The sequence below is a fragment of the Haematobia irritans genome, chromosome 2, assembly GCF_050003625.1.
Source record: "Haematobia irritans isolate KBUSLIRL chromosome 2, ASM5000362v1, whole genome shotgun sequence".
In the NCBI taxonomy this organism is placed as follows: domain Eukaryota; kingdom Metazoa; phylum Arthropoda; class Insecta; order Diptera; family Muscidae; genus Haematobia; species Haematobia irritans.
In genome coordinates this window covers 219,623,728-219,638,041 of record NC_134398.1, presented here as the reverse complement: position 1 = coordinate 219,638,041, position 14,314 = coordinate 219,623,728, and the positions used below count along the sequence as shown (strand labels likewise).

General features: G+C 27.0%; 1 protein-coding gene across 1 annotated transcript in view; it reads left to right on the top strand.

Moving 5' to 3' along the window:
• The window catches only part of kl-5 (male fertility factor kl5), a 55,076-nt gene extending 50,272 nt beyond the window's left edge, over positions 1-4,804 (top strand). The window contains exons 22-23 of the mRNA XM_075297469.1: positions 3,967-4,161; positions 4,394-4,804. Of these exons, the coding sequence (XP_075153584.1) occupies positions 3,967-4,161; positions 4,394-4,493 (295 nt within the window). The 3' untranslated portion in view covers positions 4,494-4,804. The remainder of the gene's footprint in view (positions 1-3,966; positions 4,162-4,393) is intronic.
• Positions 4,805-14,314: the final 9,510 nt, after the last annotated feature.

Sequence of the window (14,314 nt, the reverse complement as noted above, 5' to 3'; positions counted from 1 at the left end):
AACTTTTCTGTTATCAATGACTACTGGCCGATTCTACGTTTAGCTCAATGACAAGGGACCTCTTTTATGGCCGAGTTCGAAGGGCGTTTCACATTGCGGTGATGCGGCTACAAAAAGGAAGTCCATTGTCATTGAGGTAGACATCGAATCGGGCAGCACTCATTGATAGGAGAGAATTTTGCCACTTGTTCTATTACAATGGACTGACTACTCTAAGTGAGCCTGAAAAAGTGATATACCATTATACCTAACCTATGGAAAGGATATTGGAATATATCAACAACGTTGACAGAGACATAATGAGGAAAAACTGAAGGATAATAACAAGTCCCATGACTGACACTAATCAAATGTCTCTATTAAAATTCTGTAATCTAATAAGGATGTCGGTTGTCAGTTGGTACCAAAAATAGTAGATTTTTTTCTATTTAGTAGATAAATAAAATTTTGGAAAAAGTTGAAAAAAATTGAGACATTTTTCTATAGAAATAAAATTTTGAGCAAAAAATCGATAAAAATAAAATTTTAAAAAAATTTTCTGTAGAAATAAATTTTGACAAAATTTTCTATGAAAATAAAATTTTGACAATATTTTCTGTGAAAATTAAATTTTCACAAAATTTTCTATAGAAATAAATTTTGACAAAAGTTTCTATAAAAATTGAATTTTGAAAAAATTTTCTGAAGCAACCAAATTTGCACAAAAATTTTTTTATAGAAATAAAATTTTGACAAAATTTTCTATAGAAATAAAGTTTTAACAAAATTTTCTATAGAAATAAAATTTTGACAAAAACTTCTATAAAAATAACATTTTCTATAGAAATAAAATTTTGACAAATTTTTCTATAAAAATAAAATTTTGAGCAAATTTTCTATAGAAATAAAATTTGGACAAATTTTTCTATAGAAATACAATTTTGAGCAAAAAATTGTAAGCACTGCTGAAAAATAAACTTTGGAGATTAAAGAATTCAAATTTGAAATGAAAAGTAGAAAAGGAACCCTTTTGAAATATGTATGGGATAGAGAAAATAAAAATTTAATTTGTGTTAAGAAATTGAAAATAAAAGATAGTTTCTTTGAAAAGTCTTATAAAAATCGATAGAAATAAAATTTGGACAAATTTTCCTATAGAAATAAAATTTTGACCAAAAAACGATAGAAATAAAATTTTTACAAAATTTTCTATGAAAATAAAATTTTCACAAAATTCTCTATAGAAATAAAATTCTGACAAAATTTTCAATAGAAATAAAATGTTGAGCAAATTTTTATAGAAATAAAATTTTGAGCAAAAATCGATAGAAATAACATGTTGAGAAAATTTTGTATAGAAATAAAATGTTCACGAAATTTTCTAAGAAAATTAAGTTTTCACAAAATTCTCTATAGAAATAAAATTTTGACAAATTTTTCTATAGAAATAAAATTTTGAGCAAAATCGATAGAAAATAACATGTTGAGAAAATTTTCTATAGAAATAAAATTTTGACAAAATTTTCTATAAAAAAAAAAATTTTGGCAAAATTTTCTACAGAAATAAAATTTTGAGCAAATTTTCTACAGAAATAAAATTAAACAAATTTTTCTAAAGAAATAAAATTTTTATAATTTTTTACCTCATCATCTCGGCTATAGGTCTATAAATTAAACTTGAAATTGTTGGTTTCTTGATTTTTTATTTTCCGATATTTCGGTTGACTTCGTCAGAACCGTTTTCAAGGCTACAAATTACAAAATTGTACAAAAATTAATTACAAAATTCACAAAATAAAATCAAAATATTTATTTTACTTTAAATTTTCTCCGCTATCTTGTTACTTCGCTGTCTGTTTTTCTACTTTCTCTTGTGTTTTTGTATCGTATGCCGATATATTCTCGCGTAGACCTATAGCCGAGATTATGAGATAAAAATCATAAAAATTAAAATAAAAAGGTCAACAATATCAACAACAAATAAAATTTTGACAAAACTTTCTATCGAAATAAAAATTTTGAAAAAATTTTCTATAGAAAAAAATTTTAAGCAAATTTTCTATAGAAATAAAATGTTGACAAAATTTTCTATAGAACTAAAATTTTGACAAAATTTTCTATAGAAATAAAATTTTGAGTAAAAATCGATAGTTGAGAAAATTTTCTATAAAAATAAAATTTTGACAAAATTTTCTATAGAAATAAAATTCTGACAAAATTTTCTATAGAAATAAAATTTTGACAAGATTTGCTATAGTCATAAATTTTTGACAGAATTTTCTATAGAAATAAAAATTTGAAGCAAATTTTCTATAGAAATAAAATTTTCACAAAATTTTCTATAGAAATATATTTCTGACAAAATTTTCTATAGAAATAAAATTTTGACAAAATTTTCTATAGAAATAAAATTTTGGGAAAATTTTCTGTAGAAATGAAATTTTGACTAAATTTTCTATAGAAATAAAAATTTGGAAAAAATTTTTTATAGAAATAAAAAGTTAAGCAAATTTTCTATAGAAATAATATTAGACAAATTTTTCTATAGAAATAAAATTTTGACAAATTTTCTTTAGAAATAAAATTTTGACAAATTTTCTTTAGAAATAAAATTTTGGCAACATTTTCTATGGAAATAAAATTGTGGCAAAATTTTCTATAGAAATAAAATTTTGACAAAATGTTCTATAGAAATAAAAATTTTGAAAAAAATTTCTATAGAAATAAAATTTTAAGCAAATTTTCTATAGAAATAAAATTAGACTAATTTTTCTTTAGAAATAAAATTTTGACAAATTTTTCTATAGAAATTTTGAGCAAGTTTTCTACAGAAATAAAATCTTGACAAAGTTTTTTATAGGAATAAAGTTTTAACAAATTTTCTACGTGTATAAAATTTTGACAAAATTTGTTATAGACATAGTTTTTTCGTATATTGTTGTTTATTGTGGGTTTGATTTGATCTCAGCTTTAAAACCATTGTGTTGAGTAAACTACAAGAGTAGCTTATCCAACAGAGGAAAAAAATGTCAAATTTATTTGGCAAAGCCCTATAGACTGCAAGATGGTTGGATGGACGCACGTTTCTGAATTACCACATTCCTCATCAGCATCCTCTACTTGCAGCAAAACTATCAACCGATAATCAGAATAAATTCAGTTGCCTGGGTTTATTTTGAGCGTGCTTCCTCTTACTTCATTCGTGTTTTGTTTTTTATTGTGGGTTTGTATTTCAATCATATTTGTGGGTTGAAGTACAAACCCACAATAAAAACACTCAAAATAAACCCAGCCAACTGCACTCAAATCGATGATTTGATTGTGGCAAAGGAAAAAGAGAAATGTTTGTATGAATTTATTTCGGTATACGCCGGCTATCATAAACCTTTTTTCGGAAGGTTCAAGTGTGGTTCACCATGGGTTTAGTGAACTGCCTGAATTTATTCTGATAATTGGTTGATAGTTTTGCTGCAAGTAGAGGATGCTGATGAGGAATGTGGTAATTTCGAAACGAGCGTCCATCCAACCATCTTGCAGTCCAAATAAATTTGACAAACATTATTTTCTTCTGTTGGTTAAGCTACTCTTGTAGTTTAGTCAACACAATGGTTCTAAAGCTGAGATCAAAACAACATATTTTTTTGGTAGATTTGTAATAAGATTTTCTTCAAATTTCGGTAGTTTTTTTCTTGGCACGAGTGGTAACCGTGGTTACCATACATTGTTAAAGATCAAGCCTTGCCAGTTTCTATTTTTCTCCTCTATGTTAGGGCCACCAAAATGTAAACATTATTAAAAATTGAGTTGAGTGAAAAAGTCCCTACGTGGTGCCCTTACGTCCCTACAAGACACTAAATATTAGAAAAAAAACTACATGTAGGGAATTTCCCCTCCTTTCGGCAACGCTGTCTAAGATTTAATTTTTAATTTTACGCTTAACTCTTGTTCCCTTAATAAATGCGATATTCCAAAAACATTTATTTTCAGAGCTGCTCCCCGTGAAGGTGCCTACATTAATGGTCTTTTTATGGAGGGTGCCCGTTGGGATATGCAAATGAATTCCATAGCCGATGCATTTCACAAAGAATTATTCCCAGCAATGCCAGTGATTTTTGTCAAAGCTGTACAAAAGGATAAACAGGATACAAAAAGTATATATGAATGTCCTGTTTATAAAATTCGGTGGGTAAAAAATTCATCATTAATATAAGCTGATGGCCTCAGTTGTCAATGCTTTTTATATCTTTATACTAATATTATATTTACTATAAATTTAGTATCAACTATAAATATAAATAAATAATAATTTTGATAACACTTGCTAAAAGAGCAAAAATAAATTTTCAAATTTGTCTTTAAGGATATATGTCAAATACTTTATACTTTCTTCTTATTTTCCCTCTCTCATTGACAGACAACGTGGTCCCACTTTTGTTTGGACATTCAATTTGAAGACCAAGGAAAAGGCTGGCAAATGGACATTGGCGGGTGTTTGTCTGTTATTACAAATTTAAAACTCGTGTATTCAGTAGCTCTCAGTATGTCTCTTTATTTCTCACTCATAATGTAGTCTCTTACTCAAAAACAATAAACGTACATTCATATGCAGAGAGTCAAACACACAAATTTTTATATATACAATAACAACATTTAGAACCACCCACACTCCCACACTATTAATATGGAGCCATAGCCCATTATTTGTCAATAGTTAAATATGGTCCTTAGATACTCATGGCCTCTCTTGTTAATACTAAATACATGTATGTGTGTCTACGTGCATTAATAAAGAAGTCCATACAAATGTTCTTTAATTCTTACTTATTGTTAGTAGGGTAATTTTGTTTTTGTAAAATAAAATCTTAAAACAGCAAATAATTGATTGATTTATTGAATAAACTAAGCAATTATTCATGCCGGTGCAACACAAAAAAAACCCGAACCCGAAAATTAAATTATTTGTGAAAGTATTACATAAAAATTATGATGATATTAAATAGCAATCAATATGACATTATTTTCTGCAAAAATTGTAATCAATCATCTATGATGCACACCTTAAATTGGTTGGTGGTCTCTCTGCCTGCTGCCTTGTGTCAACAATCCCTTTTTTGTATCTTCTTCCATAATATAGTGGAATTTTAAAGACTTCATTCAAATTTTCTATGGCAACAAAGCCCACCCACAATTTAAGAAAAAAAAACGTCTTAGGTCATTGGGGTCAATTTTAGCTACTCATAATTATGATTGTAGATAAACTCTTGATGGTAACAAACAAAGGATCCCCCCAAATGACAAAGACCATATCAATGGAGCAGAAGAAGAAAAAAAACCTGCCATCTCAGTGTATTACTAAGATTTCTACGAACTATTTTGTTGTCTTTATAGGTGGGCATATGTACGCTTCGCTTATTCAAAATGCCGCCAAAGCAAAGACAACAACCATAAAAAAATATGGGCGGTTTAGAAGGCAAATTTGTTGATGGTGCTTTTGGGGTGGGGCTTTGGAGGGTAATAGGACAAAGCGCCGCATTTGAGCTGAGCAGTTGTTAAAAAGTTGTAAAAAAAACGGGGAACAAACCTAAAGGTTTGGGACAAAAAACAGCAAAATACGTTTGGACCTTCGTTGTGAGTTTTTATTGAAATTTTGCATCCCCCCGCAGTAGTCATCTTCATTTCTACAAAAACCTACAAAGTTTCGACAAAGCCTTCTTTTCGCCAGCATTTGGTAGTGCCATTGACAAACAAACGATCAGAAAGAAAAATAAAAACCCTATCAGTTATGCCCCCCGTTCCAGTTGGTTTTAGATCTTTGGCAGAATACTCGAAGTACTCTTCCAATGAATTATTACCTCGAGCACACCTTAAAGCGCACCAAAAGGTAACACATTCGGCATGACTCCTTACCCCTCTTCCGGAGCCATTCAATTCTCTCATAACAATATAATTCTTCTTTGATTTTATTTTCCTCCTCCCTTATTGGAGTTTGTTTTTTTTTCTTCATTGGCATTGTTTCCAGTGCCATGGATAGGTTACCAAGAGCGCCAACTGGAATATTCCGAGTTATAGATGGATATCTTTGCCATCATAGCCAAGGGTGCGTGAAGTGACACTAAATAATTTTGATATTTTAGTGTGAGGTAGAAATACAGTTGGTTGAAACTTGATTTTAACCTCACTTATACAGGGTAGCTGACATGTATTGCAACCAACTTGGGGTTGGCATCATTTCCAGCTGACTGATTAATTCCAGCACAAGACCTTTTATTGTCTTCGGTCGCTTCCCGCTCTTTATTAATCGATTGCTGGTTCAAAATAAATGGAAATTACATAATACTGTCCTAGAGGCAGTATTGAAATACTGGGTAGACAAACATTTCGAACGCAAACCAATGGGACTCACGATTGCTACTTGCGCTAAAAGTAATCTACCAAATTTGAAGCTATTTTAGCCAAAATCTACCAAATTTAAAAAAAAAAATCAAAATTGATTTCTATATAAAATTTTGTCAAAATATTATTTCCACAGAAAATTTTGTCAAAATTTTATTTCTATACAAAATTTTGTCCGAATTTTATTTCTATAGAAAACTTTATAAAAATATTGTTTATATATAAAATTTTGTCAAAATTTTATTTCTTTAGAAAATTTTATCACAATATTGTTAGTATATAAAATATTTTCAAACTTCAATTTCTATAGAAAATTTTGTCAAAATTTAAAATTTTCTCAAAATTTAAAATTTTCTAAAAATTTTCTTTCTATCGAAAATCTTGTAAAAAATTTAATTTCTATTTTTGTCAAAATTTAACTTCCATAGAAAATTTTGTCATAATTTTATTTCTTTCGAAAATATTGTCAACATTTTATTTCTATAGACAATTTTGCTAAAATTTTATTTCTATAGAAAATTTTGTCAAAATTTCATTTCTGTAGAAAATTTCTCAAAATTTTATTTCTATAGAAAACTTTGTCAAAATTTTATTTCTAAGAAAATATTGTGAAAATTTTATTTCTATAGAAAATTTTGTCAAAATTGTATTTTTCAGAAATTTTTGTCAAAATTGTTTTCTATAGAAATTTTAATAAAAATTTTATTTCTATAGAAACTTTTATTATTATTTTTTTTTTTCTATAAATTTTTTTTTCAAACTTTTATTGCCATAGAAAATTTTGTCAACTTTTACTTCTATAGAGTAATTTACACAAAGTGTATTTCTATCGAAAATTTCGTCAAAAATTTAACATCTATAGAAAATTTTGTCAAAATTTAATTTCTATAGAAAATATTGTGAAAATTTTATTTCGATAGAACATTTTGTCAAAATTTTATTTCGTCAGAAACTCTAGTCAAAATTTTCTTTCTGTAGAAAATTTTGTCAAAATTTTATTTCTATAGAAAATTTTGTCAAAATATTATATATGTTATAGAGGTTAGGTTTGGTGGCAGCCCGATGTGTCAGGCTCACTGAAACTATTCAATCCATTGTGATACCACAGTGGTGAACTTCTCTCTTATCACTGAGTGCTGCCCGATACCATGTTAAGAGTCCGAACGGCGTTCCACATTGCAGTGAAAGAGAAGTTTTGAAACACTCAGAAATGTTACCAACATTACTGAGGTGGGATAATCCACCGCTGAAAAATTTTTGGTGTTCGGTCGAAGGAGGAATCGAACCCACGACCTTGTTTATGCAAGGCGGGCATTTTATGTCCATAGAAAATTTTGTAAAATTTTTATTCTATCGAAAATTTTGTCAAAATTTTATTCTATCGAAAATTTTGTCAAATTTTTATTCTATCGAAAATTTTATTTCTAACGAAAATTTTGTCAAAATTTTATTTCTATAGAAAATTTTGTCAAAATTTTATTTCTATAGAAAATTTGTGTATGCAAGGCGGGCATTTTATCTCCATAGAAAATTTTGTTAAATTTTTATTCTATCGAAAATTTTGTCAAATTTTTATTCTATCGAAAATTTTGTCAAAATTTTATTTCTAAAGAAAATTTTGTCAAAATTTTATTTCTATAGAAAATTTTGTCAAAATTTTATTTCTATAGAAACTTTTATTAAAATTGTTTCTATAAAAACTGAGTCAAAATTATATATCTATAGAAAATTTTGTCAACATTTTACTTCTATAAAAAATTTTGTCAACATTTTATTTCTATAGAAAATTTTGTCAACATTGTATTTCTATAGAAATTTTAGCCAAAATATTCTTTATGTGGAAAATTTTGTCAAAATTTTATTTCTTTAGAAACTTAAGTCAAAATATTGTTTCTGTAGAAAATTTTGTCAAAATTTTATTTCTAAAGAAAATTTTCTCGAATTTTTTTTATCTATAGAAAATTTTATAAAAGTTTTTTTTTTTTTTTTATAAAAAAAATTGTGTCAAAATTTCTATTTCTGTAGAAAGTTTTTTTAAAATTTTATTTCTATAGAGTAATTTACCAAAATTTTTTTTCTTTATAAAATTTTGTCAAAAATTTAATTCTATAGAAAATTTTGTTAACATTTTATTTCTTTAGAAAATGTTGTCAACATTTTATTTCTTTAGAAAATTTTGTCAAAATGTTATTTCTTTAGAAAATTTTGTCAAAATTTTATTTCTTTAGAAAATTTTGTGAAAATTTTATTTCTATAGAATATTTTGTGAAAATTTTATTTCTTTAGAATATTTTGTCAAAATTTTATTTCTATCGAAAATTTTGTAAAAAATTTATTTCTATAGAAAATTTTGTCAACATTTTATGTTTATAGAAAATTTTGTCAAAATTTTGATTTTATAGAAAAGTTTATTCCAAAATATTACTTTTTTCGAACATTTTGTCAAAATTATATTTCTGTAAAAAATTGGTCAATATTTTATTTCTATAGAAAATTTTATCAAAATTTTATTTCTATAGAAAATTTTATCAACATTTTATTTCTATAGAAAATTTTGTCAAAATTTTATTTCTATAGAAACTTTTATTAAAATTGTTTCTATAAAAAATTGAGTCAAAATTGTATTTCTATAGAAAAATTTGTCAACATTTGACTTCCATAGAGAATTTTGTCAACATTTTATTTCTATAGAAAATTTTGTTAAAATTTTATTTCTATAGAAAATTTTGTCATTTTTTTTTTATAGAAAAGTTTTCAAAATTTTGTTTTTATAGAAAAGTTTATTCCAAAGTATTACTTTTTTCGAAAATTTTGCCAAAAATTATGTTTCTGTAAAAAACTTGGTCGATATTTTATTTTTATAGAAAATTTTATCAAAATTTTATTTCTATAGAAAATTTTGTAAAATTTTATTTCGATAGAAAATTTTGTCAAACTTTTATTTCATTCGTTTTGTTTTGTTATTGTTGGGTTTGTTCTTTAAGCATTGTTGTTGATTTTTGATTTCTGCTTAAAATCATACATTGATTAAACTACAAGTGTATCTTAACCAACAGAGGAAAAGAATGTTTGTGAAATTTATTTGGGCAAAGCCTTATAGACTGCAAGATGGTTGGATGTACAGCTGTTTCGGAATTACCACATTCCTCATCAGCATCCTCTACTTGCAGCAAAACTATCAACCAATTATCAGAATAAATTCGGGTAATTCACTCAACCCAACGTGAGCTACACTTGAACCTCCCGAAAAAGGGTTTGATAGTCGGCTACTGCCTAAACAAATTTGCCAGCATATCTCTTTTCCTTTGCCAAACTCAAATCATCGGTTTGTATGTATTTGGCTGGGTTTGTTTTTGAGCGTGCTTCCTCTATCTTCATTCGTTTTGTTTGTTATTGTTGGCTTCTCTTCAATCGTTATTGTTGTTTTTTTTTTTTTTGATCTCAGCTTAAAGCCATGCATTGACTAAACTACAAGTGTAGCTTAACCAAAAGAGGAAAAGAATGTTTGTCAAATTTATTTGGGCAAAGCCCAAATGGTTGGATGGACGCACGTTTCGGAATTACCACATTCCTCCTCAGCATCCTCTACTTGCAGCAAAACTATCAACCAATTATCAGAATAAATTCAGGCAGTTCACTAAACCCAAAAGTGAACCACACTCGAACCTTCCGAAAAAAGGTTTTACATGATAGCCGGCTTATGCCGAAATAAATTCGTGGCATGGGAAAAGAGATATGTTTGTACGAATTTATTTCGGCATAAGCTGGCTATCATACAAAACCTTTTTTCGGAAGGTTCTCTAAAGAAACTTAAGTCAAAATTTTCTTTCTGTAGAAAATTTTGTCAAAATTTTTTTTTTCTATAGAAAATTTTCTCGATTTTTTTTTCTATAAAAAAATTGTGTCAACATTTTTATTTCTGTAGAAAGTTTTTTCAAAATTTTATTTCTATATAATAATTTACCAAAATTTTATATCTATTGAAATTTTTGTCAAAAATTTAATTCTATAGAAAATTTTGTCAACATTGCAATAGAAAATTCTGTCAAAATTTTATTTCTATAAAAAATTTTGTCAAAATTTTATTTTTATAGAAAATTTTGTCAAAATTTTGATTTTATAGAATAGTTTATTCCAAAATCTTATGGTCAATATTTTATTTCTATAGAAAATTTTGTCAACATTTTATTTCTATAGAAACTTTTATTAAAATTGTTTCTATAAAAAATTGAGTCAAAATTATATTTTTATAGAAAGTTTTGTCAACATTTTACTTCCATAGAGAATTTTGTCAACATTTTATTTCTATAGAAAATTTTGTCAAAATTTTATTTCTATAGAAAATTTTGTCAAAATTTTATTTTTATAGAAAATTTTTCAAAATTTTGTTTTTATAGAAAAGTTTATTCCAAAATATTACTTTTTTCGAAAATTTAGTCAAAACTATATTTCTGTAAAAAATTGGATCGATATTTTATTTTTATAGAAAATTTTATCAAAATTTTATTTCTATTGAAACTTTTGTCAAAATTGTATTTCTATAGAAAATTTTGTCAAAATTTTTTCTTATAGAATAGTTTATTCCAAAATATTACTTAATTCGAAAATTTTGTCAAAATGTTATTTCTATAAAAAATTTGGTCAATATTTTATTTCTATAAAAAATTTGGTCAATATTTTATTTCTATAGAAAATTTTATCAAAATGTTATTTCTATAGAAAATTTTGTCAAAATTTTATTTCAAAAGTGTCGACTATCTTAAGGCCCCCGTTTTCTCTGGTAATGGGCCAAAATACCGCAGATCCACTTTCGTGCATCGCATGAACATTTGAAGGTCATAACACGTGCCAAATACTGCAACTCGAACAAAGGCATAGTCGTGATGAAAATTTGTCGTTATCTCAATGAAAAGATTGGATTGTCTACACACTACGCTGCAATGGTTAAAAAAAGTCGGCACCTTAGAATCTAACCACTCATCCTAATTTCTTTCCCTAAGGCTGTATTCACAAATTGATGACTGGGTGAATGCGCCTAAGTGCCAGAGGGCATTTGTTACAGCGCCAAAGTATTCCGGCTATATGATTTCTTTTGACTTTTCCCCAAATTCACATATTCCTCTTGTGCTTCTTTTTAGGTGGTTTTCTTTCCTCCAACTGAAACTGTTCTGTTCGTGGGTGGGTAGAATAAACGCCCAAGTGCCTTTTTTCTGGCTTCGCAAACACACAGCCAAACAGTAAGAAATTACCAAAAAGTCATCCCATAACGCTTAGCAACTCTCAAGTATTTCAATACTTTAAATATTTCGTAGTTCTAATATGATGTATGTCCGTCCATCAGTGAGTAGAAAAAAAACGCATATATTTTGTCAGACGAAAATCCATTTGTACATGCGGAGACACACCAAGGGACAAACGAATTTCCAAAAAAAAAAGAAAAAATTGGAAATATCGTCTAGTAAGATTCAATTGAATGGTGTGGTATGAAATTTTTCGTATGGGGATTGTTTTGTGCCGTTGTGTACTCTAAGGACGCTTAAATGTTTCGTCTTTAGCGATGTCGTTATACGTCCATCATTGTTTGCTCATAACTTGGAGTTCAATAGCGAAAGCCGCAGGCCATTTGCCAAACCTTATGTTCCGATGCACCTCCACTCCACTCCACGAAATCCAGCATATCGAGCCTCACTAAAGGAAGTCTTTTTGAATCGCCCACGTTTTGAACTTGCCTCTTGGGATATACAATATTCGTACTTATGTATGTTGACTAACACAAAATTGTAAATATCTTTGGAGATGAGATGAAATATTTTTTACTATGGATTTTTTCTATAACCGTGGGGTAGCTTTAAGAGTTTTCGAAATTATTTACTTATGGGACTACGTAGCCATAAAGTCTTAAATTTTCTTTGCCAAGATCCTTTTTTTATACATATACCGGTAGAACAATTATTTATTTAACTTATTGAACCGAATAACCGGTTACACGGTTACTTAAGCCACGTATGCTCTACCATTTATGAAGTGTTGTAAGAGATGTAGCTAAATTCGAGTTTAGCCTATTATTTTGAATGTCCCGAATGTTATGAACTTTTATCTATTTCCTAGGAGGTTTGTATTGATCCATAGCCCTTAGCACATCCTCCCAACTTAGCGCCACAATTCATTCATCTATCCATTAAATATAAAAATTGTGGTTTGATTCGTTTATGCGTTGTGGTTTTTCAATAAAAACAATGAACTAAACCGCAAAAACAATAAAAACTGAGTTTAGTCAAAGTATCAGGAACGTATCAGCACATTAATGTAGGAGGGGTTATTCAAGACATAGACCAATTTTAGCTAGGCTGACTACAGCCCCTCTATAATACAGTAACAATATGTAATGGAAAATCATATAACTATGTTTCCGAAATCTGGAGGGAGTCTAAAATAATCCCTGCACCCAGAGGTCTTTGTACGCTTATGACCCTAGATGCGAGAATTTCATTTCTTGGGGTGAAAAGGAAGCAAATGCTGATGTCTTTTATATAGCTGCTTTCCCGGTTATAGAACGAAATCGAAGGTGCATATGAATCCTAAATCTCTCATTATTCATTTTCGCCCACCACGAGCTTCAGTGTTGCCAGAAGTAGGGGAAATCATGTAGGCTTTTTTCTTGTAGGGACATAGGGTCACAATGTAGGAACTTTTTCACACAACACAATTTTCTAATAATTTTTAATTTGTGGGCTCTAGAGGAAAAAATTAGAAACCGGAGAGGCTTGATCTTTAACAATGTGTGGTAACCACGGTTACCACTCGTCCCAAAAAAATCTTCCAAAATTTGAAGAAAATCTTACCACAAATCCACCAAACAAATATTCCTATAGAAAATTTTTCAAAACTTATTTCTATAGAAAATTTTGTCAACATTTTATTCCTGTAGAAAATATTGTCAAAATTTTATTTCTATAGAAATTTTGTTAAAAATTTTATTCCTGTAGCAAATATTGTCAAAATTTATTCCTATAGAAAATTTTGTCAAAATCTTATTTCTATAGAAAATTTTGTCAAAATTTTATTTCCATAGAAAATTTTTTCAAAATTTTATTTCTATAGACATTTTTCTCAAAATTTTATTTCTTTAGATAATTTTGCCAAAATTTTATTCTTGTAGAAAATCTTCTAAAAAATGTATTTCTATATAAAATTTTGATAAAATGTAATTCCTGTAGAAAATTTTCTCAAAATTTTATTTTTATAGAAAATTTTGTAAAAATTTTATTCCTGTAGCAAATTTTGTCAAAATTTAATTCCTGTAGAAAATTTTCTCAAATTTTTATTTTTATAGAAAATTTTGTAAAATTTTTATACCTGTAGAAAATGTCAAAATTTTATTCCTGTAGAAAATTTTGTAAAAATGTTATTTCTATAGAAAATTTTGTCAAAATTTAATTTCTATAGAAAATTTTGTAAACATTTTATTTCTATAGAAAAATTTTTAAAAATTTTATTTCTGGAGAAAATTTTGTAAAATTTTTATTTTTATAAACAATTTTGTCAAAATTGTATTTCTATAAATAATTTTGTCAAAATTTTATTTCTATAGAAAATTTTTTGTCAAGATTTTCTTTTTATTGAAAATTTTGTCAAAATTTTATTTTTATAGAAAATTTTGTCAAAATTTTATTTTTATAGAAAATTTTGTCAACATCTTATTCCTGAAAAAAAAATTTATCAAAATTTTATTTCTATAGAAAATTTTGTCAAAATGTTATTCTTGTAGAAAATTTTCTTAAAAATTTATTTCTATAGAAAATTTTGTTAAAAATTTTATTTCTATAGAAAATTGTGTCAAAATTTTTTTTCTATAGAAAATTTTGTCAAAATTTTATTTTTATAGAAAATTTTTCTCAATATTTTTTTTCTTGTAGAAAATATTGTCAAATATTTTATGCCT